General features: G+C 38.4%; 1 protein-coding gene across 3 annotated transcripts in view; it reads left to right on the top strand.

The window, feature by feature from the left end:
* LOC138265434 (protocadherin-11 X-linked-like) overlaps nucleotides 1-23,090 on the top strand; it is a 570,450-nt gene that overhangs the window by 454,213 nt on the left and 93,147 nt on the right. The window contains exon 5 of one of the 3 annotated variants that reach the window (XM_069213137.1): nucleotides 1,126-6,917. The exons of 1 other annotated variant lie outside the window; for it this stretch is intronic. Coding sequence is in view for 1 of the 2 variants with exons in the window: in XM_069213155.1 (XP_069069256.1) it covers nucleotides 1,126-1,131 (6 nt within the window). In the remaining variant the exon portion in view is untranslated. Of the gene's footprint in view, nucleotides 1-1,125; nucleotides 6,918-23,090 lie in introns of those variants that run through there. One more of the 3 variants, XM_069213155.1, reaches the window with a different exon arrangement.

The raw sequence follows: 23,090 nt of genomic DNA, 5'->3' as shown, positions 1-23,090 counted from the left end.
GAAATGATAAGCTGCCTGCGTTAGCAGGACAGGCTCTTCTTGGGAATAATGTCTTTGTGTCTTGTGCCCTCACCAGAAGGAATTCTTTTATCGAGGATAGGAACAATAAAGGTTACTTACACCTAGATGCTAGCAATCCTAAAGAAGAGATTGAAAAAATAAAATAAGTAAGCGTCGCTTAAAAGACGAGAAAATAAATATGAACACAACCTTGTTTATTGATACAACTTAAGAATCTGTTAAGTGTTTGTAATTTAGCCAATCTACAGCTACCTTAAAGGTAAAATACTGTGTAGAAATCATCATGGCCTTAAAAGCGAAAGGAAAACCCCACTCCGAACACTTTGGATAGGGCACTAGTAACACAGGTATTTCATGTGATTAAAAACAGCCCCTCGTTTCACAATTAGTCAAAACGCATATTATTCAATGTCACCTTGATTACGTTCGGCGTGTTTCCTGTAAAGGAAGCATCTCTTTCCTTCGTTTGCCCTTCTGATCTATGGATGTTCCGGTTAGGTACAGTCTGGACGAGGTTGCATTACTCTGATGATGCACTTAATGAGCTAAGGGTTTGATTCAGGTTGCAACAGACAGGTTTTGCTGATTCGTCTTCTGTCTCCACGATTAAATGATTCTGTTTGGCCACGTTAAAGCTTCTTAGCTTTTCCTAATTTTTCTCCCATTGTTTAATATTTTTCATTTGGATGGAGCAGCTTCTTCTGGTTTTATCCAAACACATGCTGGCAAGTGCATCTTTGTGAGAAAAGTGTCAGGGGGAAGAACACATAGCTAGCAACATATCAACTAGCAGCCCTTGTTCAATTGTGTCATATCATACAGAATAGCGTCGCTGCTATATTTATCCTCTTCAACTATCTATTTACTGCCTCCAAGATATCTCCATGTCGCACCTTTCAGTTTTCCTGCATGGGCTTTAATTTCTAAAGATAAATAATAACTGTGAGGGCTATCTATCAACCAAATTAATATATTTTGTAACTACAGTGCATGTTACCCATTTAATAGCATTAACATTGCCATAGATATAAATGCATTTATTTATATGTTTTGAAGAAATGATGCAGGAAAGGGCTTTTCTCATGCTGTTTCTCTGTTTGCCAGCTCTGAGACCGTCACCGCATCAGATGTCATGTACTGAGGTCGTTTGTGTACACAATGATGTTAAGCCAGCAAGCTTGGAAACAAGGAAACAGCACGAGAAATCCCATACGCCTGACACTAACTGCCGAAGACTTTAATCATCTGATCGCCACAGAGGTCTGCAAGTGATGCTGGACTATTCAAGATGCCCGCCTGCAAGGTATCCAGGGCAAAATTGCTTTTTTCTTCTTTTAATAAAGGACAGAGAACGTTTGGTACTTGTGCTTCTGTGTTGAAGAACATGTTACATAACAAGTAACAGTTCCCACCATCTCTACTGGGAACTCCTATAAAATATATTGATTTTATACTGCTTGTAATCATCTCTTTTCGGTTTTATGTTTTCTTATAATTTATTTGGATTGACGTACATTTGTATTCCTCTTTTACCCATTTGACACTGATATGGTGGCAATAAAATGTATTCAAAGATTTTGAAAACATTGAATCATTCTCCATATATGGCCTGATACTTTGAAACAGAAACTGCAAATCCTTTTCATCGCTGTTTTAAAAAGAAATATTTGCAGAAGAGGATTTAGCAACATTTCAACAAAGCTTTGGAGGAAGATGCTTTACCTGTTCTAAGCAATTTCTGGGCCGTTCGGTGTTCCATGATGGGATCTGCAACTTCTCTACTTCATAAAGAACAAATAATGTACAAAGACGTTCATATTTGGTATCATGTATATTTTCTTTCAGAGTAAAATTTATTTCAGTCTGTACATTGCAGGTTGCTAACTGCAAGTCATAAGGACATTTGTGGATTCCAATTTATTGTTTTAAATTCCTCATTTCATCAGACATTTCTTACATTTAATTGGTTGTTTCTTACAGTTTCTTTTTTTACACGATTTGGCACTCTGTATTTTCCGCTTTGCCTTGAACATACACATTGACATTTTAAACTGAGACGAAATCTTGATGGGCTAACCCTGTATGAACTTTTATTCTACATATTTATTGATGCGTCACCTCTGCGTCCACAAAATACACATTGTATTGTGTCCCTTCCTCACAGCCCACTCTAAAATAGCATGGACTTCTTAGCACTTAACATCTGTCTTTGACCTTTAGCAACATCAAAGGTGTTAATCCATGTCCCACACTTATCCCCTGAATATCCTTTTACTTCTCCCACAGGGAATAGGGAATGAGCAAATCGTGAAAACTGCAGAATGTGTACATGGTCATACATCATCAACTACGTCATATTCCTGCCACTGCCTTCATATGCTCTAAAACCAGATGAACTAGAAGATAAGCCAGGGATTGTATCTGCTCTCACTGGCAACTCCTAAGCACTGAACAATACAACATTATATTGTATACAAACACTGGGAGCATAGTGTAGCATGTGTAACTCACGCATCATGATGGGACAAGAGCATTTACTAATTTGTCGATCATCTGAAGGATTTGGTATTCAAAAAGGATAACATTCTCAAAGTCCTAATGATAGCAATTAACCCAAAATGTTTCAAATATCAACAGTGATGTTCAAACTATGGTAGGCAAAAAACATTTTTCAATGAGCAAATAGTTAACCGACATAAGGCAAGGTATTGCAGTACTCACAAAACGATTGGTTCTAGATGCATATTCTTTGTAAAGAAACATGCTTTCCTCTTCAACCCAGATCTAATAGAGGCAATATAAAACAAACTCTCTGTAACAGCTGCCTGTTTCATAAAAAACAGAAACTGTATGCATCATACATGTTCATCTATGTTTTCTTCGGATTTAAGTTTAGGATCCAAGAAGGAGTGTGTAGATAGCCACGGTTGAGAAGATTAAAAGAATAGGGGCCAGATGTAGGACGATTCCAATTTGCGACTTGCAAATTCTGAGTCAGAGCGACTCGTAATCTGCGAGTCGCAAATTGGAATGTAGGATGGTGTCCCGACACCATCTGCGACTCGCAAGGGGGTCACAAAGGCCCACCTCATTAATATTAATGAGGTGGGTCACAATTTTCAACCCCCTTGCGAGTGGCGGCATTCACAGGGATGGTAGCCTGCTGCGGACAGCAGACCACCATGTCTGTGACTGCTTTTTAATAAAGCAGTTTTATTTTTGTAATGCAGCCCATTTTCCTTAAAGGAAAACGAGATGTATTACAAAAACGAAAAATTAAACGTTTTTGTTTCATTTTTTCATAGCAGGTCCATAGGACCACTGCCTGCTCGGAATTGTTTTTTGCATTTCCATTCACAAAGGAGAAGGGGTCCCATAGGGACCCCTTCCCTTTTTCGAATGGGTTACCACCCATTTCAAATGGGTGCAAACAGCGATTGGTTTGCGACCGCATTCACGGTCACAAAGCAATCTGGCATTGCACTGCGACTCGCAATTAGGAAGGGGACTCCCCTTCCTAATTGTGACTCGCAAACCCATTTTGCAATTCGGTAACCAGGTTACCAAATCGCAAAACGGGTTTTGTGCATTGCATAGTGCAGTTTGCACATCACAAACAGCGAAAATCGCTGTTTGCAATGTGCAAACTGTTGCCTACATCTGGCCCATAGAAACCTATGAAAGTCATTGATTTACATGTACACGCCAGATCTACTATATTTCGGCAAATAGTCCATAGGTAACTTTTTCCCAGAGTGAAAAACATTTCTTTTATTTGCAAATGAGGAAACTGCCGCTGCTGTAAATTACTTTTAGAATCATCACTCAAAACGTTACTGTTACTGAATGCCAATTTGTCAATTTAGCCAAGTCACCTTCATCTGTACATGTGAGTTTTTATTATAGTTGTATAGAAGCCCTTAAAAATAGTGTTCCTGCACACTTATTGACAAGAGATGAATTGGAGGTAAGAAATCAATATATGTACACCCCTACTAACACAGTTGATGACCCTTCCTCCTGGTGTACCGAAGTCTTTGCAGAGAGACTTTGTATTTAATGCAGGACAGCATGATCATACTGCCTGGTATATTTCCTTGCAATTATACGAACCAGAATGAATTGTAACAAGCACATCTTTGATGTAGCTTTTATGTTTTGACTGCAATGATGAAAACGGGTTAATGCTTAGGCCCAGATAATGAGTTGTATGGTACTGGAGCGGTGAAAATCCTGCACACATGTTTATTGTTAACATGTTGCAACGCCACCCACCAATAACTGGAAATTAGGAATTAAACCCCTTGTACTGAGGAATACCTTCACCAACATTGTGAATGGTTTATCACCCCCTATTACTTCTTTCTCTGAGCTGGTATTAAATATGTGGTAGGTTCTAAATGTGGCGGGTGTGGAGGGAGGGGGTTAGGGAGTGTGGGAGACAGAAGGTAAAGAATATTTCTAGCAGCCTGAAGCACAACATGCTACCTCTTCCCAAAGCAGCCTGTTCAGTGTGGGCGACTTCCAAGGCTTGGCCGTTAGAGTGACATTTTTCCATTGGTAAAATCAGGTCTATTGTTCCCCCACCGTGGAAAACCAGTTGCAGGAACACAGGGCCAGTCTGCCTTGCAGATAATCGGGACCTAAGTGTTTCAAACAATGTTTAACAGAAGTTTGTGCTGCACTACTCACTCTAGAAACGAAAACAAATGAAGAATTTGTCCCAGTGAACATACAATATGTAGCCTGATATCAAGTTATTAGCTAAAAGAAAGCCATCATTTCAGTGGGTGTTTTTTAGATTGAAACACATATAACATGCTTGAGACAATGTGGTTAATTATGCTTTGATTATTTAAAAAAAAAATAACAAAGCAATTTTCTTCAAGGATCTAGAAAATACTTAGTGATTATTGTATGCAATATTGATTCTAACACTTGCAAACCATGTTAGCCATAATGATGAAAACATCTGAAATCATTTGCAAGTAATGCTATTTAATTGTCATGGCTGTAGGTCATTTGTCTGATTTATTCACACAGTAACTCTAAATAACCAATAAACAATTTATCTACAGATCAACATCGAATAAATGTTACATATCATCAGCCTCAAAATTGACCACCTGGGTCTTTTCCAAGCCTACTCTACTCACGATTCCAATAGAGCACACATTGCTCGATATTCGCCAGTGAGAGAAAGATGGTACCACTTTTAAACTTTTCATTTGATTCCAATGACATTACTCCCTCTGTAATCAAGTAACTATGACTAGGAATTCTAACGATTTTCATGACATGATCATTTTCTCAAGGCTGAAAAGGAATCAACAAAGCAAATAAGAGAAGAATAAAATAACCAACACATGTATGTGTCCAATCATTTTAGAAACATGTTGGGTTAAATTTGTGGTAGGGCATAATGCCTAATTTAATGCACCACATGTCATATTGTATGTTTCCATACACCTAAAGGCATACACAATGCGTTTTAATGAAATTAGTAACATTGGGACAACAGACAGTAGCTGTTCTTCTGACTTTTACTGCAATTCGACATAAGAAGATTTAAAGTGAAGGTTTAAAAACAGTTTTCATTTTGTATTAAAAATGTTAGCCCAACATAAAAACCACTACAACCATTTTTGATCTTCCATGGGGAACAGGGTCAAGAATGATTTGCATATGGCTGGGTCCAAAATGGAACGGCATGGCAAACAAAAAAACTGATAAATTAAACCCAGATCTGTGACTGGGGATGAATGTTTGATTTGTTCTGCATTCTGTCCATCATCGGTTGTTTTTGCATTTATCTCCCCAAGTGGGAAGGGTATGCCCAGAAGTGCGTCCTGTGCTTGCTATGACACCAGATTCAAGCTAACCTGGCTGATGAAGGGTGATACCCTGAAACTGGTCCTAGGATGCTTGTTTCTGGTCCCGGGAGGACCTGTCCTGGTAGTTCGGGCTGGACTGTTTCCATGGGGAGCAGGGCCAAGACTGATTTGCATATGGATGGGTCCAAACTGGAATGGCTTGGCAAGCAAAACAACTGATGGGTTAAACCCAGATCTGTGACTGGGGGTGAATGTTTGATTTGTTCTGCATTCCATCCATCATCTGTTGTTTTTGTATTTGTCACCCCAAGTAGGAAGGGTATGCCCGACGTGGGTCTCAGGCTTGTTATGCCACCAGTTTCAAGCTAGCCTGGCTAATGAAGGGTAATACCCTGAAACGGGTCCCAGGAGGCTTGTTTTTGGTCCAAGGAGGACCTGGTCTGGCAGTTTGGGCTAGACTGTTCACATGGGGAACAGGGTCAAGACTGATTTGCAAATGGCTGGGTCCAAACTGGAATGGCTTGGCAAGCAAAAAAGCTGATGGATTAAACCCAGATCTGTGACTGGGGATGAATGTTTGATTTGTTCTGCATTCCGTCCATCATCTGTTGTTTTCACTATGCATTTGAGCATTCTTGGAAAACTAACGCCGCTGTAAAGTTTCAGAACATTTTAGGAATATTTTTTGGGTTCCTAAAAATGGGAACATATGATGAAAAAATAGAAGTGAACACAAATGGGGACTTTACTGGATTGTTTCTTGTGTCTCTTCTTGAATAGCCCTGTTGTGAATCAGCTGGATATAGTGCATACGTGGTTATAAGGAGAAATGCAAAGTAAGCAAAACGAGACTTTTTTTCTGTGCAGTGAGAGCTTTGTGATATCAGACAACTCTTAAACAATTAGAACATAATTCAGAGTTCGAAAAAAGGGTTGCAGTATAGTTGTGATGTCATACCTGTATCCTCTCTTTGTCAGTTATTGGTGAAACCTGAGAAATTACAACCTGTGTAGTATAGTATAAAAATACCAATGGGAAAATCCACAATAAATACGACGAACTTTAAAAAAGCAATGTATCGTGTGGAGTCAAACAGGGCAGTAAAATAAAACTAAGAGGGTTGATGGAATAAAAGAGGTAAAGACAAGAGATAGTAAAAGTTGCTGCCAGACAATGTTACACACGTTGGTGGTTGTTGATAGGCCGAATAGGCCACGGGACACGCATTTGCTTAGTTTATAATTAACCACCACTCCTGGATATTTCCTATATGAAACAGGAACGAGAGAGCTGGAAATACAATGAGCCAGGGTCAGAAAGGTCCAGCAGTAGTGAACCATGTTTTTTGTCAAAAAGAGAGGCATGCCGTGCTTTCCATTTTAGTTTGCGAATAAACACACGCTGGCTCCCCAAAGGGACTCATCTTTATGAAGTGACTTTAATGGTATATGTAACTGCTGTAGGAAGCTGTGGATCCGAATGAGTCTCGACGGTCTCATTTGGAGAGAGCCTTTACTAGCTTTTAACTACACCCATGTGACAATTAAACACTGCAATATGTTACTGTGGTTTGGTATGTCACCAGAAGCCCTGGGTGAGATTATAAGACCATAAGAAATTGTTATCTGGACCACCTGCATACAAATGCACTCATAAGTCCTTGCAGGCATACTGGCCAACGTAGCCTTCACGAGTCAGCCCTAAACATTCCTGCCCATGCTCATATATACATTCATGGCCATACACAGCTTTAGGGCCCGATTTAAGAAACGTTAGCGCGCCTTTAGCTCATTTTTTTACACAAAAACGGTGCAAACGTAAGTTTTTGTCTCAGAAAATGACCTAAAGGCGGCGCTAACCTTTCATAAATCAGGCCCCTAGTGTCTCAACTTGCTGCTACACATTTACAGCCTCACCAGTGCGTACCTGTGTTCGTGCATTCATACATGGATATACACAAATTGTGTGTGTCACTGTGTAAGCCCTTAAAGGAAATGTTGTGGACTAATATGATAAAAAATGTTACATTCTTATGATGAAAGACTTTCAAAGGGCATTTTCTGAAGGACACTTACGACCTGCTATGCTTGAAACCGCTCTTTTATGATGAAGCAATCTACGCATTATTTTAATTGTACCTACACGCAAAACTAGCATTTAAATGTAATTAACTATTCATTAACGTGAAATAGACGTTTGAGAGTCACAGACGCAACAGGGTGCCACACTGACCTGCTTCCAAATGTGTTTGTTTAATGCTCAAATGTCCTCTGCTCAGTCTAGTTTTCAATGGCAATTGTTAAAACTCAAAGTACCCCACTCGGCAGGAGATGTCTCTGGCTATGTACAAATGTTTAACTGGCTATTTAATCTGTAAAATAGAACACATTCAATGGATAATGAAATATGTCTTGTAATATATTGTATTGCAAAATTATGATTATAGCTGTTTTAGGAGCATAAACAGTTTTTATTATTTAATCTTCTAATGTTTTTATAATTAAATAAATGATTTATTTATGACACTTTCACCATGTTAATGGAGTACGATGTCACAGAATCAAAAAGGTGTCTATCTTTTATGTTTGTTTGTTGTTTATATGTTATAGTTTGTCAATCAGATTCCGCACAAAATATATTGAAATTCCACAATGTGAAGCTTCTCTGCGCACACTTTCCATGCTTGAATGTGGTTGTATGTATTATGTTTAAGTGTCTTTTGCCTTTTCACACACAGGAGCAATAAACGTTTTACTTCCCTTGTGACTTACAACACCTACTACATCATGGCTGTTCCTGCATACAAAGAGTCCTTAGGTTTAGCCTTAACTTTGTTTGATCTGACTAATGCTTTATATTGCTATGATCAAGCTGACCTCTGGGAAACCTGAGGATCTTGAAATCAGACTCCTTCATACAGTACTAGCGTGGAGCTACCTGCCAGAAACCTCTTTGATTGAGTTGCTTGAGAGGATCCCTCTGTCCAGACATTCCAGTGCAAGAGAATGTGTTCATGGGAAAATTCATAACATTTTGCTGTTCTGTAGTATGGCTTTTGAATGGCTGCTGCACACAGAAGGTACCAACACTATTCTTTGCCCCCCTTAAATTAATTTAATACTGGGGTACTAAGGCAACAACCCTGTACCGATTGTCTGAAGCCCCCACCTCCCATGTTAGATAACTGCCTGTTTGATGTTGATGAGGTCATTATTAGTGATATGAATATGTCACACTGAATTAGAAACTGCTTCCAGCATAGTGGATTATCCGACTGCCAGAGCTGTTAATTTAGTTTTCTAAATCAAAAGCAATGACAACCCTTGCGAGCTACCTGTATTGGCTAAGTGACCCTTCCAACCCTCATATTTTGTCAGCTTCCGTCTAGTTGGATGTTCCTAAGCTTGAGGAAGTCATTTAAGCACTGATTATGAACTCTGTAACTGAGTGAAATGCTTATTAATTGTCCTATTAGCAATTCTTCATATAATTACTCTATTAATGGTTTTGAAAAACCTCACACCACAAATTGAAATTAGTAAACCACAATCGCTGAAACTCAGCCACTTACGTGCAGTCTTATCTCAAATACTTTCTCTGTGCTAACTTAAGGTTCTTCTATTTATGGCCTTAAGGCATTGATGTCCAAAAGATTGTCCTTGAATAATACCTTTTGCGCAGTGTGTAAATAAGAGATGAGAAATCGAATAAAGCCTCCATAATGTCCTACTAAATTGTAAAGTGCTGCAGAGAAGCCAAACATTTGCATAAAAATAGAATGTGGCATGCAATAAAAAAACGGATGCAGAGTATCAGAAAAAAAAAAAAAACAGTACGTTAATTAAAATAACATAAACGGTATGTCTGTCAAACAGAAATGGATAGCAATTAAAAGTATAAGCACAGAAAAGTTGGTCAGGATCTGATATTGGCGCACAAGAAGTGAAGCTTACCAGATACCATGTGTGGTGTTTACAGCACTGAGTACCAGCTTCTGATTTACCTTTCTGAGGACATGCACACGTTTTCTTTCGTTCTCTTCTTTTATAGGCATTTGAAAACAGGAAGTGCACACTGATGCTGGTTCCAGAAAAGGTTGTTAGCAGCCACAGTAGCACTGAAAGTCAAACAGGCCAACATCCACTAATAGTTATGAGCCTATAATTTATTAGGCCATAGGTGGCAAAGGGGATTTATGCTTTTCCTTAGAAGAATAGATGAAAACCATTTCATACACTATTTTGACGTCAGAATGATGTTAAAATTTGAAACACTCCAAGTGCATTGAGTGACAGACACATTCTAAGAGACTCTTTGGCACTGGAATAAGCTGGTTCTCTAAATTGACAGTGTAGTATCATGGACTGAAAGTCATTGATTTGTGGTCTCAGATGACCCGAAGGCAACATCGCACACAGACGAAATTTAGGCCCTGATTTATACTTTTTCTTGTGCCGCATTGGCATCATTTTTTGACCCAAAAGCGGCATAAACTTACAAAATACAGTTGTATTTTGTAAGGTTGCGCCGCTTAGGCGTAAAAAAATGACGCAAATTCGTCACAAAAAAACAGTATAAATCAAAGTCTTAGAGTGGAGGAGCCATTCTTTACACGTTAAGACCCATAAAAATGCAGTTGTCAAACAATAATGCTCAACATGAGAATGGCCATCTGAATGTTCCTTCATACACCTAAAAATTATTTGGAGCGGACAAGATTAAAACAAGTGTCTGGATAAACACATCTGTGCCTTATCATACATATTGATCTCATATAGGTGAGACAAAGCAGCGAAAATAATCTAGCAGTCCAAATGTTTTTTTTTTTTGTTTTTTTTTTTTCTCAGTGAATGACATTTGATTGACTTTACTAAACTGGGCATATGAACACACAATTCAAATTCTCCCGTGTCCTCATCTGTCACCAACAATCTCAAAATTGTCTGATCAACAAGTTCTTAAAATATCAAGCAATGAAAACAAATAACTCTGTTCTCCTGAACTGTATTATGTTGGTTGAAACCAAACGTACAAAGAACCTCTCACAGGGAGAAAATGGGGTATTGGGCACCAGAATAATGAACTGAGTGTTTGATCCCGAAGTGACTACTCAACACTCTTATTGATGACAGATCAAAAATATTTACATAGCCTTTTCCTTTTACATCAGATACAAATAGGCTGTAAGTAAAACACATTTCACCAAATTCAGTTCAATGACACAACATCATGGTAAAAAATATTGTTGACAAAATTATTGTGTTTAAATATTGTTTAAAATAATATCATGTTTCCATCCCCGTAATGAAAACGACAAAACTGACTAATAGTAATCCAATAATGAACATAATCAAAACAAGCAAAATCTTTTTTTCAAATTTTTATACAATTTAAAATAGTAGATAGTATAACACATAAAATTAATATACCTTAAAGTAAATACATTCCAGTAATTGTTTAATACTATATGTACATATGTATTCATATAAACACACATATATGTATAAAAGTGTTTACATAAAAATAAATACATGAATAAATATATGTGTATAAATAGTATGAAATGATTGATCAAATGAAAACAATTTGTTTTAAAATATACTAATTTTAAATATTTAAACAATTACATTTAGTGGTTTAAAATGCATTAGTGTCTGTGTGTGTGTATATATATATATATATAGGTATATTTTTATCTATATGTATACACACACTCACACACACACACACACATTAGATCTATAATGAACAACATCAACATATAAACAATTTGATTCTAATATTTAATTTCACCAATATATAAAACAGTAAAATATTACAACCCCAAAATACATATATACTAAAATAATATAGCCATAAAAAGCAAACAATATTAATTGGAAACAAAAAATAATAGATTACATCCTATGTCACCAATCTGGAAAGATTAGATTTACTATCCCCACTCCAGTTTAGTCAACAGTAGGGAAAGTGTTGGATTTTGGAGGGGTTACATTACTATTCTCACTTCAGTCTGACAAACAGTAGGTCAATTGTTGGGCTTCATGGAGGTTAGACCCACTATAACAATTTGCATCTAAGCAACAGGAGTGAAAGTGTTATGATTTCAGTAGGATTGCATTTATTTTTTCACTCTAGTGTAATCAACAGTTGGGGAAGTGTTGGACATAAAATGGATTAAATCCACACTTACCATTCCAGTTGAACCAACAGTAGGGACTTCAGACGGGTTGGATTTGTGATTCCAACTCCAGTCTGAGCAACAGTGGCAAAAGTTTTGCATGTCAAAGGGTTTAAATTTACTAAACTGAAATAAATGACAATGAAAGTATGATGAAACTATGTACATAGTTAACAAATGTTAGACTTAGCATCCTTGGCATGCTTTTTGCCTCTGTCTCCCAGGTTGTTGATGTGTGCTGGACTCTGTTTTTGCTGTTTTTGATACTCTGGTCATTTTACCACTGCTAACCAGTGCTAAATTGCAAGTGCTCCATGTAAAATGTATGTGTAATTGGCTTATCCATGACTTGCATATTTGATTTACTAATAAGTCCCTAGTAAAGTGCACTAGAGGTTCCCAGGGCCTGTAATCAAATGCCACTAGTGGGCCTGCAGCACTGGTTGTGCCACCCACACTAATAGCTCTGTAAACATGGCTCAGACCTGCCACTGCAGTGTCTGTGTGTGCAGTTTTCAACTGCAAAATTCGACTTGGCAAGTGTTCCCACTTGCCAGGCCTAATCCTTTTCTTTTTATACAAGTAAAGCCAACCTAAGGTAGGCACAAGGTAGCCCCATGAGCAGGGTGCAGTATATGTGAAAGGTGGGACATGTACTGCGGTGTGTTACATGTTCTAACAGTGAAATAATGCTAAATGTAGTCTTCACCATTGCAGGGCCTAACTCTCCCATAGGTTAGCATGGGGGCTGCCTTTCAAAAACTTTAAAGTGCAGATTCCCTTTGAGAGCAAATAGAAATTTGGAGGTTAGGGTCTCTGAACTCACAATTTGAAAATACATCTTTTAGTGAATTAGGTTTTTAGATTGTTAGTTTGAAAATGCCACTTTTAGAAAGTAGGCATTTTCTTGGTTAAACTATTATGTGACTCTGCCTTTTTGTGGATTGCCTGTCTGGGTCAGTTTGACAGTTGGGCTATTTGTAAATCCCCTCTAGACAGTGACATAAAGGGAGCTGTGGTGTAGCTTGTATATCCTGATGAGCCATCTGTGCTAGAGTGGAGGGAGAAGTGATCACTTACACCTGAATGGCCTGTGCCTGCGCTCTCACAATGCAGTCTCCAACCCCCTGGTGTATGTCCAGGGCAAGGCCTGGGCAAGGCAGGATCTTAAGAACAACAGAGACTTTCCTTTGAAGGAGGCCTACTTCAAAGGCCAAAAGGGGTATAAGTATTGGACCCATAACCCTTAAAAATTGGATCACTTCTGGAACCAAGAGGAACCTCTGCCAAAAAGAAGAGCTGAAGAACTGAGGAGAAGTGCTGCCCTTGCCTATGACTGTGCTTTGTTGGGCTATCCTACAGTTGCTGCTTCTGCCTGTGAAAGGGGACAAGGACTGGACATTGTTGTGCATGCCTGTTTGAGAAGAATCTCTAAGGGCTTGAGTTGAGCTTGCCTCCTGTTGTTGAAGTCTCAGGGCCATCAAAGACATCCTCTGCCAGCACCTGGACTCTTGGGTGAGACTCCTGCCCTGCCGATTGGTGCCCATCCTGTCTCTGGGCCCTTGAAAGGTGAAGCTATTGGAAAAGGACTAAAATCCATGCACAGACCGCCATGTGGGGAAATCTTCGACACACCACCTGCAACGTGATAAATGATGCACAACTGGCCTCACGGCTGAAATCGACGCTCCACCTGCTCTGCGGCTGTAAGACCGATGCAACGCAACTGGAGAAACAATGCGCAACACCCGCTAGAGGCTGCTGATAATGAAGCAAACTGCATGCAGTGCGGTTTCTTGACAGCGTTCGACAGGATTTCAACACAACAGCTCTGGGTGTGAAAAATCGATGCAAAGCCTGTCCGGACCAGAAGTGCCCATCTGGAAATCAAGGCATCGTTCTCTTGCGAAGGAGAACAACAATGCATCACCGACCCAACCGGAGAGGGAAACGACCCACGGCCTCACTTGCAAGTAAGGAATGGACGTATCGCTGACTTTTCCAATGCACGCTGCCTATGCGGCTTTATTTGTTACGTTAACCTGGTACTTTGTGTAGCAACAGCGTTTTCACTGTTTTCTAAGAATTAAGACTCTTATTCTTTTTAAAATTCATCTTTTAACTTGTGTATGTTGGATTTTTGTCATTTTTGTCTTGTTTGATTTAGATAAATATTATCTACTTTTCTAAATTGGTGTTGTGTCCATTTTGTAGTGTTTTCACTGTATTACTGTGTGTGTTGGTACAAATACTTTACACATTGCTTCTGAAGTTAAACCTGCCTGCTCATGCCAAGCTACCAAGGGGGTGAGTGTGGGTTAACTGAAGGTGATTCTCCTTTACCTTGACTAGAGTGAGGATCCTTGCTTGGACAGGGGGTAACCTGACTGCCAACCAAAGACCCCATTTCTAACAACAAATACAAAAATATTTAATTTACAATTGGAAACAAATTAACATTATTTTGTAATTATTTATAATTTAAATAACTTCCTTCCCCATACCCCTCAAACCATACAGCCCATTCTAAAGTATAACTTACTAGTACTAATAATGAAACAAAAAAAAGTACAACACAATTTAAAATTCAAAAGAGAATATAACAATTAAACAATTACATAACTAATTACGCGTTTAAAAATAATTAATACTAAACAATGAACTAACATTACATTTAAAGTATTCCTAATTTAAATAACCACAAAGCCAATAGAAAAACAACATGAACAACCTGCAGAAGGTGATGACCTTTAAAGCTAGGTACTATATGCAGAGCTGATCAGAAGACTACCAGTCATGCATATCTTGATTAATGTTACTTGACCAGACTAACATTCTTAAGCCTCAAAGAAACATACAATCTTCCAATTAGATAAAATACAGAGAAAATTAAATGGGTCATGTTATTTAAAAAGAATGCATTATGGCAGAAGATATGATAAAATAAGTACTATGTGCGTGCTTGATAAAAAACATGATTACAATGATTAAGGCTGGGAAACAAGGAGACCGCACAGGAAGCTATTCTGAGTGCATATAGCATTCATGACCATCTCCTAATTACATATTCATGAATCAAACACAACTCGGTTCCCACTCTTGTCTTTACAAGGCATGAGGAGTTCAAAAAGTGCTCAGACAACCCAGCTGCAGTGACAGAACCAGGTCAGCAGCAACAGTAGCAAGTGTACTATAGGGGGTCAGAACCCACTAATAGTAGTGCATCACTATTTCGTGGCAAGAGGGATTTACAATTTGTATTAAGAAAAGGCATTAATTTAAAACATGGATAGTTGGCCTGGGTTCCACTCCACAAATAATAATAAAAACTAAAAAAAAGCCCAATAGATACACTCTATAGATCAACAGAAAACACAAATTGTGAATGACCTGATACCAATTTTCATTATGGCAAATTTTCTTGTCCCTATAAATGTGGAGCCCACCCATGCATATGAATGCATAACAAATCTTATAAATATGTGGAAAGCAAAAGCAGGATTCCGAATACATACATGTTTTTCTCTTTGAAAAAATGGAGCCCATGTGAGTGAAATAGAGAAAAATCTAAAATGAACTTTGTTAACTATATTTAATTTAAATTTATTTTCCTGTGTCCACACCAGACACCAATACTGCATGATTGTACTCTATGGGCATAGTTTCAAAGTATCAAAAGAGAGACACATGTGCATTCCAAAAATTATTTATGTAGTTTTGATGTTCCCAACTATGTTTTGGTATTGATCTGGAATGGAAGACAGAAATCTCATTGTAGTAAACTGGCCTCTAAAGAAACTATCAACAGTCCAGTAAAGAGTGGCATATAGGTTATAATTATGGCTAGCCTTGCTCACATTTAGCAGTTAACCTGAGTTCCAAGACAAACCTACTATAAGTGGATGAAGGTAGTGCGCATGTACAGCAATTATCACATTAATGGAGTAATGTCCATGTGAAAGGTAAGTAAAAAGTTACAATTTATTGTGAAAAATAAAATAAAACTTCAGAAAAGCAGGCAAATGCTTAAGAAATACTACTGATAAACAGCAAGCAAAGTCAGGAATAGAGATTAAAAAACAACAAAGAAAAAGTTTTATTGGCTGAATAAATGTAAAATTACCTCTGTGAACTCAAAAAGATTAACCATTTAGCTACACTGTTCAAATGTCAAATGCCATGATGAAATATGTCTTTTTAAATAGAATTCCCTATTACTTTTCTTTGAAATTAAAGAAATGGATAGTACAATTCTGCACTAAGACCACCTGTATCAAAGATGGTTACCTTAGCCGAGAGCAGTAGTGCACCAAGATTATTTATTTGGGAACCTCAGCACAAAGGTTTTAATAATTTTGAAGGAAGGAGCGAACCCCAGTTACCTTTGCACACCCTATTTCTTTCAGTTGACATTACAGACATTTAAAGCAAATTTCACTGAGGAAGAAACGTGACATGTCCCCAATAAAAGGTGCCCACTGAGTGAAAAGATTTACAGATGTTTTTACAGAGAAACCCAATCACTAGAAGGTCTGATTGTCCAGTTTACCCAAAGTTCACCTTGGTCACCAGATACCTTACACCAGCATCCCCATGCCATAGCTCCAGAAAGTGAAATGTCACCTGCGTGCAAAGAGGTTCTTACAATTTGGTAAAAGTCCATTGCACAGGGAGGCCATAGTAGGACTTTGCTCAATTCAAACCAATGAAGAAGTGCTTTAAAAGAGTAGAGTTTATGTGGTTGGTCTCCTAATTAAAGGTATTGTTTTTTCTTCAAAAGTCGCAATAGCAATTGTGCTGTTTCTAGTTTTGAGCATCAACATTTGGTTGTGTGTGACCATTTAAATACCAAGTCGACTATGCCCATCTAATCAATGCTAAAATAATTCCCACACCAAAAATGTGCAATTTGCAGCAAAACGTCATAAACACATCAATTTCAGAATTAATATCCAGCTAAACAAATCCTCAGATTGTTCTCAGTTATATGTTGCAAGCTGAAAAAAGCTAAATGCAAAAATACTCATCCAAAAATAAACATTGTTCAAAAGAATACTTTTCCCTCCAAATAGACCACACACATTGCACATTTGATTGTGATAGAAACCAGCTAAGAGCCTTCTGGTTCCAACAGCTAGTGAATCTACATCAGACTTCCTAAGAGCATGCATTTGTCAGAGTAGGGTGATAAATACCTTTGAGGTCAGGTTCTCAGAACTGAAAAGGTTAATGACAACTATATTTCCTGTCACTTGTAAAGCTAAAAGATTTAGTAGGCATGAGCTGGACATTTCCCAGATGTTCATTTTCAATAGCTATTTGTCTAAGCAACTATCCCAGGAAAGGCAATAATGTACATATCGTAATTGTGGCTTGAGAAAAGATATTGAACTTTCCTTCCTACAACATTTTTAAGACTTCAGTAACATTATAATCACATAGCACAATTTTTAACTAAAACAGCCCTTATGATATAAACATTGTAAACATATGCTGCTGTCAAACATGAAGTAAAATATCAGTCTGTTACTTGTAAGGCAGACATAGTGCATATACAATTCGCATGGAACTCCATGCAACTCTGGGTCTTTTTGTTGAGCTATTGTATATTTGAAGAAATATATGTAGCTAAAACGTACAGAAAGAAAATAGATGTATTTGTTTGTGCATTTTACTAAGCAGCTAACAAACTGACTCAGTATTTTCAAACCACATTGTTTATCAGTCTGAGACAATATTAGATGATTCCTAGATCTCAGAGCTTTCTCCTACTGTTTCCCAAAACAAGCAGACTTTGGCCTAGTCTGCAGGATAGAAAATGTGTATAGAAGTAAACTATTCCACTCTTCACAGTATATTTTATTGAACTGCCCCTACCCTTCTTGGTTATTAGTAAATTAGTTCAAAACGTTTTTTACCACTGCTCTAGATTTGTCATTTATTTACTTACATATGAACCTATGTACGGTTTCAGAACATTGTAGTTATGATGTAGTGTTTGAACTTTGCATCCTACTTTAGATAGGGATTGGCTACAAACGTTTGTTGGGTACAAACTGTGTTCAGATAGGAAAACCTATGTCACGAATTTATGTAACTTTCCTGTTCTCTAATCTGCCATGTTTTAGCACCTTTTATCCCCCGCAGTTTCTTGCATTTGAATATTACACCCTGATCTCTTGTCAATATACCTCATAATGTCAAGACATAAATATGATCCCCTTTCACTAATATGTCTCTCATTCTCGTGTTAGATGTCAGGCCACAGACCAAGGAGCAGTCATCATGGGTGAAACGCTGTTAATTTACCATCTCTTGTTTGTCCTGTAACCTATGCACTGAATCTACTGCAAAGGGGGGCAGTCTATCTTGCAGTGATATTGCCAATGGGATGATTCCTGGCTAGTTTAGTTTGAAGAACAAACCAGCATGACATTAATACATGCATCCATTTGTGGAAAAGTGAAGAAGTCTTTCTTAAGTCTTGAGAAGACAATGAAAAGGTGAGTATTATAGCTTAAGAAGACACTGAGCAAGATGGACTCTGGTATTATGGTTTAAAAGTACCTGGCAAGGCAGCCACACATCACAGCTCCTCTGAACCTGACACTGGGGGCCTTTCAATGAACTGTTCAGAAGGTCCTTCACACTAGAATCAATGGATTTCAATTGATCTCGAATTTCCAGATCGGTGTTTGTTTCAAAATCGTACCAAATTACTTGTATAGTTGCTTAGACAATGTCCATTTTGTGTGTGTTGAATGACAGCATGTTCTGGTAGTTTAAGAATGCTTCTGGTGTTTCAGTTGCAATGGTGTCCTGGGTGTCTTTAAGGACCTCCACAGAGCACCTTGAACTGAGCAATTACATTATTAAAAATAAAAGATCCCCTGACCATTGACAGATCAACCCAAGTCAATAACATGTATGCTTTTGTCTTCTGATCCATGTATAAACCGAGCAATGCAAGTGCTAATTTAAGATGCCTGTCTGGTTACAGTTTGGGGACGACTAGTCTAAAATTTTTGGAGAGCTGGAGCAGTTCTATTTTACCTCCTTAGGCAATAGTAATATTTTCACAAGAACATTATAGGGACTGGCTGCATATGGCTCGAAATAAAAAAGCATTTGTTGACATGTCTAAAGTAATCTACAGAATAAATATGCGAAAAAGTTTCCCTTCCTGTTTATGATAAGATTGTTGCAAGTCACTGAGGAATTCTTTCACAAGGTCATAGAACTCTGATGTGACCTGCACTGTCCTTTTTATGTATGGCAGAGGATATTACATTCCTTCATATACATAGTCACGCCAATAGCAGAATCTGTACTGTGAATAAAACACACCAAAAAGCAATTAGTATTTTTTTGCTTAAATTATATTAGAATCTGTATAATATAAGGGGGTTTAAAAATGCTGTTGCTCAGATTGTGTAGAGATATGCAGAGATTCTATCTTTCCAGCAATTACTATAAGTGCACACCCAAGATGCAGAAAACTACAGCTGGCATAGCAGGAGAGGTAGATGCTTTTTCAGCCAATCATTCCTAGAAGACTGACTTGTGCCAGTTAAGGAGTTCTACTACAATCTGGTGATCTGGGAGCAGTAAACACTTACATATAGTGCCATTTTGTGGGCTCTGACACCCCGTCCTCTCTAATGACACTGATGCCCATAATTAGGGAAAGTTAGTGTCTCATTAGCATAATTTATTTTGACGCTAAAGTAGCAGTAACTTAATTCCATAATTATATTTTGACACTAGACCCGTCTAGCGCAAAATATTGGAGTTAATGCCATTTTTAGGAAGCGCCAACCCATCTTGCGTCAAAGAGAATCAAGGTAGGCGTTTCCTTCCTAAAAATGACGCTAGCCCCCAACTCCATATTTAACTCCTGAAGCTGAAATTACATGCAACAAGGAGGCAGGCCTGAGTAATGAGTCTATGCCTAATTAGCGTCATTATTTAACGCCAGGTCAGACCAGGCGTTAATGTGCTGGTAGGCCCATTTCCATTTGGAAACACCATGGAATGGGCACAAAGATGCCCACCCCAACTCCCAGCATCACCACCACCCACACCACAGGGACACTACAGGAGGAGGAAGCCCATCCAAGGTAAGTTGCAGGTAAGTGTACATGCCTAAGTGTGGTGTGCCACTGCGTGCCACTTATATGGGCCCCCCTGCCTGGCACTGGGTATGTTTGGCTTACCCTAGGGATACAGGTCCCTTGTGGTGGGCATTGGGGTAGTGATAATGACTCCTGTCTGTACTTACACAGGAGTCATCTTTTGTCTGCTTGTGCGTCAAAAATGATGCTAGGCTGACTAGTGGCAGATATTTTGCCACTAATCAGCCTGCCATCATTTTTGACCCACTAGTACCAGTTCCCCTAATTTCATCCATCACCGGCTACCTTCTTTTTTCGAGACGCTAGCCATTCTTTAGCGCCATCATGCGTCATTTCTTAAATATAGCACATGGATGGTGTTAGGGAATGGCGTTAGATCGCGTTAAGAAAAATGATTCACGACTGCACTAGAGCAGTTGTGTGTAATTTTTCTTAAATATAGGGCTGGGGTTCTTACTGAATTCCTCATTCAAAGAGAACCATCCCTGAAATCTTAGCTATGTATCCCAAAAACTGAAAATGATACAGAATATTGTATTGCAACTTAAGAAAACATAGATATCGAAAACAATGAATTTATATTTATGTACTTCAAAGTAATTATTTGAAAAGGTTTATCATTTTCCATTAGAATAATACATCAGATTCTGTTACATATGCAACTTTCAAAATCTAGCACATGGATTTAGAAATATATTTACAAACTATAAATATATATTTGTATGTTTAGTATGATCAGGTGGTGGTTATAATAAATAATTCACAAAGGTATGAAAACTATTCAAATAATGAAAAATCATGTGATAAGTACCAGTCTATGTGTGCTTAGGCAGTGCTCCATTCTACTTTAAGCTTGCATTGATTTGCCAGCTACAGGTTGAATTTGTAACATATACAAAAATTGATGGATGGAACATTTGAATAAATCTCAGTCACTGATAATTATTTAATGCCGCATACCAGTATATCGTTATTGTGGACTTGGAGGCCTCGGATCTTAAAAGCTATAGGCCCATATCCTTACTTCCCGTAATGGCTAAATTATTAGATAAATACATCAACTCTCAATTATCCATGTTCTTGGAAGGTAACAATATCCTCCATCCTCCAAAGCGGATGGATCAGGGTCAGATGACTCCTTGACTTGAGTACTGCGTTCGACACAGTGGATCACCATCTGCTTGCCCATAGGATGAGGGATATTGGAATTAAAGGCTTAGCACTCAGTTGGCTTATTTCGTTTCTTGAGGACAGGACATTCCAGGTTTTGGACCGATCATATTATTCTGATAGGTTCAACTGGAGCTGCGGGGTGCCACAGGGATCGTCACTTAGCCCTAGGCTATTTAATATATACATAGCCCCCCTGGCGGAGCTGGTGGAGTCTTTTGGACTTTCACTGGTTTCCTATGCAGATGACACCCAGCTAGTGGTCTCATTCTCCACGAATGGAGGGTCAATAGGATCCTCACTGTCTTCATGTTTACGGGCAGTATCAGGTTGGATGACAAATAGTATGCACCAGCTCGATGGGGACAAAACAGAAATAATGATCTTAGGCCATCACTCGGATCCAGTTAACAATCCCCTTCTTCCTTCCTTTTTGGGAGAGCTGCCTCCCCCCCAAGAAATACATTAAGTCTAGGAATCTGGTTATATTACCAACTAACCCTAGAACATCATGCCCAAAAAATCTTGGCCGCCTCCTTTGGATCACTAAGACTTTTAAGAAAGGTATTCGGAATATTCCCTCCTCTTGCGAAAAGGCTTACGCTTCAGGCAATTATCATGTCAAAACTTGACTATGGCAATAGTCTGTTTCTTCGTTCCCCCAAATATTTGATTAGGAAATTACAGGTGGTCCAGAATGCCGCGGCACACTTCTTACTAGACATCCGAAGGCATACCTCGGCAAAACCGGCCTTCGCCTCTCTCCACTGGCTTCCTGTGGAGCAACGTATAAAATTTAAAACCTTATGCTTCATCCATAGATCACTACATAATAAAGGGGACCTCATTTGTTAAAAACCTTGGCTACTTTTTGTAAGCCCACCAGAGTCCTCAGATCCGCTTCAACAGCATTGGCTTTACTACCTAAAATTAAAAAAAGGCAGATGCGGCAGCGCTGCAATGGGATACTTTCGGTCCAAACTGTGGAATTCCCTTCCCCTCAGCATCCGACTAATTAGCCATGAACTTGATTTCCGAAAGGCAGTCAAAACCTGGGTTTTTTAGGCCTTACTGTCCCCTCCTTACAGCTTTTGTTGTTGTCCTTTTAGCGCTGCAAGGCCTTTGGGTAGTTAAGCGCTTTATAAGTTCAATTAACATAACATTAACATAACATATTGTGCATACCGTGCTCCCTTAGTTTGGAGGGTGGAATTGGAGCATAACTAATGAATATGCAATGGAGTTTCCAGAGTGAGATGCAAGGAAACAGCAACAGATTGCAACTCTATAACAAGCTTTCAGTTTTGCAGAGGCGATACAGTTTAAGGAATCTTCTAAAACGTGAATGACAGTTTCTGTAAAAGAGCGTCCATGTGACTCGGAAGATAAGTTTGGGTATGTGGTACTACTGTGTATGTGGTCTATGTACGTATCTTCATTTGAATGTATATGTGCGGATTTAATTGCAACATGACAAATCAAGCTCTGGCAGGAGAAAAACTTATTGATAGAGTTGACTTTTGCAGTACTCGATATCACTGATTTATCAATATTTTTTGTGAAGATGATAGAAACACTTTCGAAATCTATGGTTGTTAAATGTGCCATGCATCACTCAATCAGTTTAGAATTTTATACTCCTGTTTATCCAAAAGAGGAAAGGAAACTGACACGAAGTACATTTTGACATATATCACAACAATTTTGCTGTGACTTACTCCCTTACTTAATCCTCCTGGCTCACTCAT

Source organism: Pleurodeles waltl, chromosome 2_1 (genome assembly GCF_031143425.1).
Source record: "Pleurodeles waltl isolate 20211129_DDA chromosome 2_1, aPleWal1.hap1.20221129, whole genome shotgun sequence".
Taxonomy (NCBI): domain Eukaryota; kingdom Metazoa; phylum Chordata; class Amphibia; order Caudata; family Salamandridae; genus Pleurodeles; species Pleurodeles waltl.
Note: the sequence above shows the minus strand (reverse complement) of the source record. Positions and strands in the feature narration are given on the sequence as shown.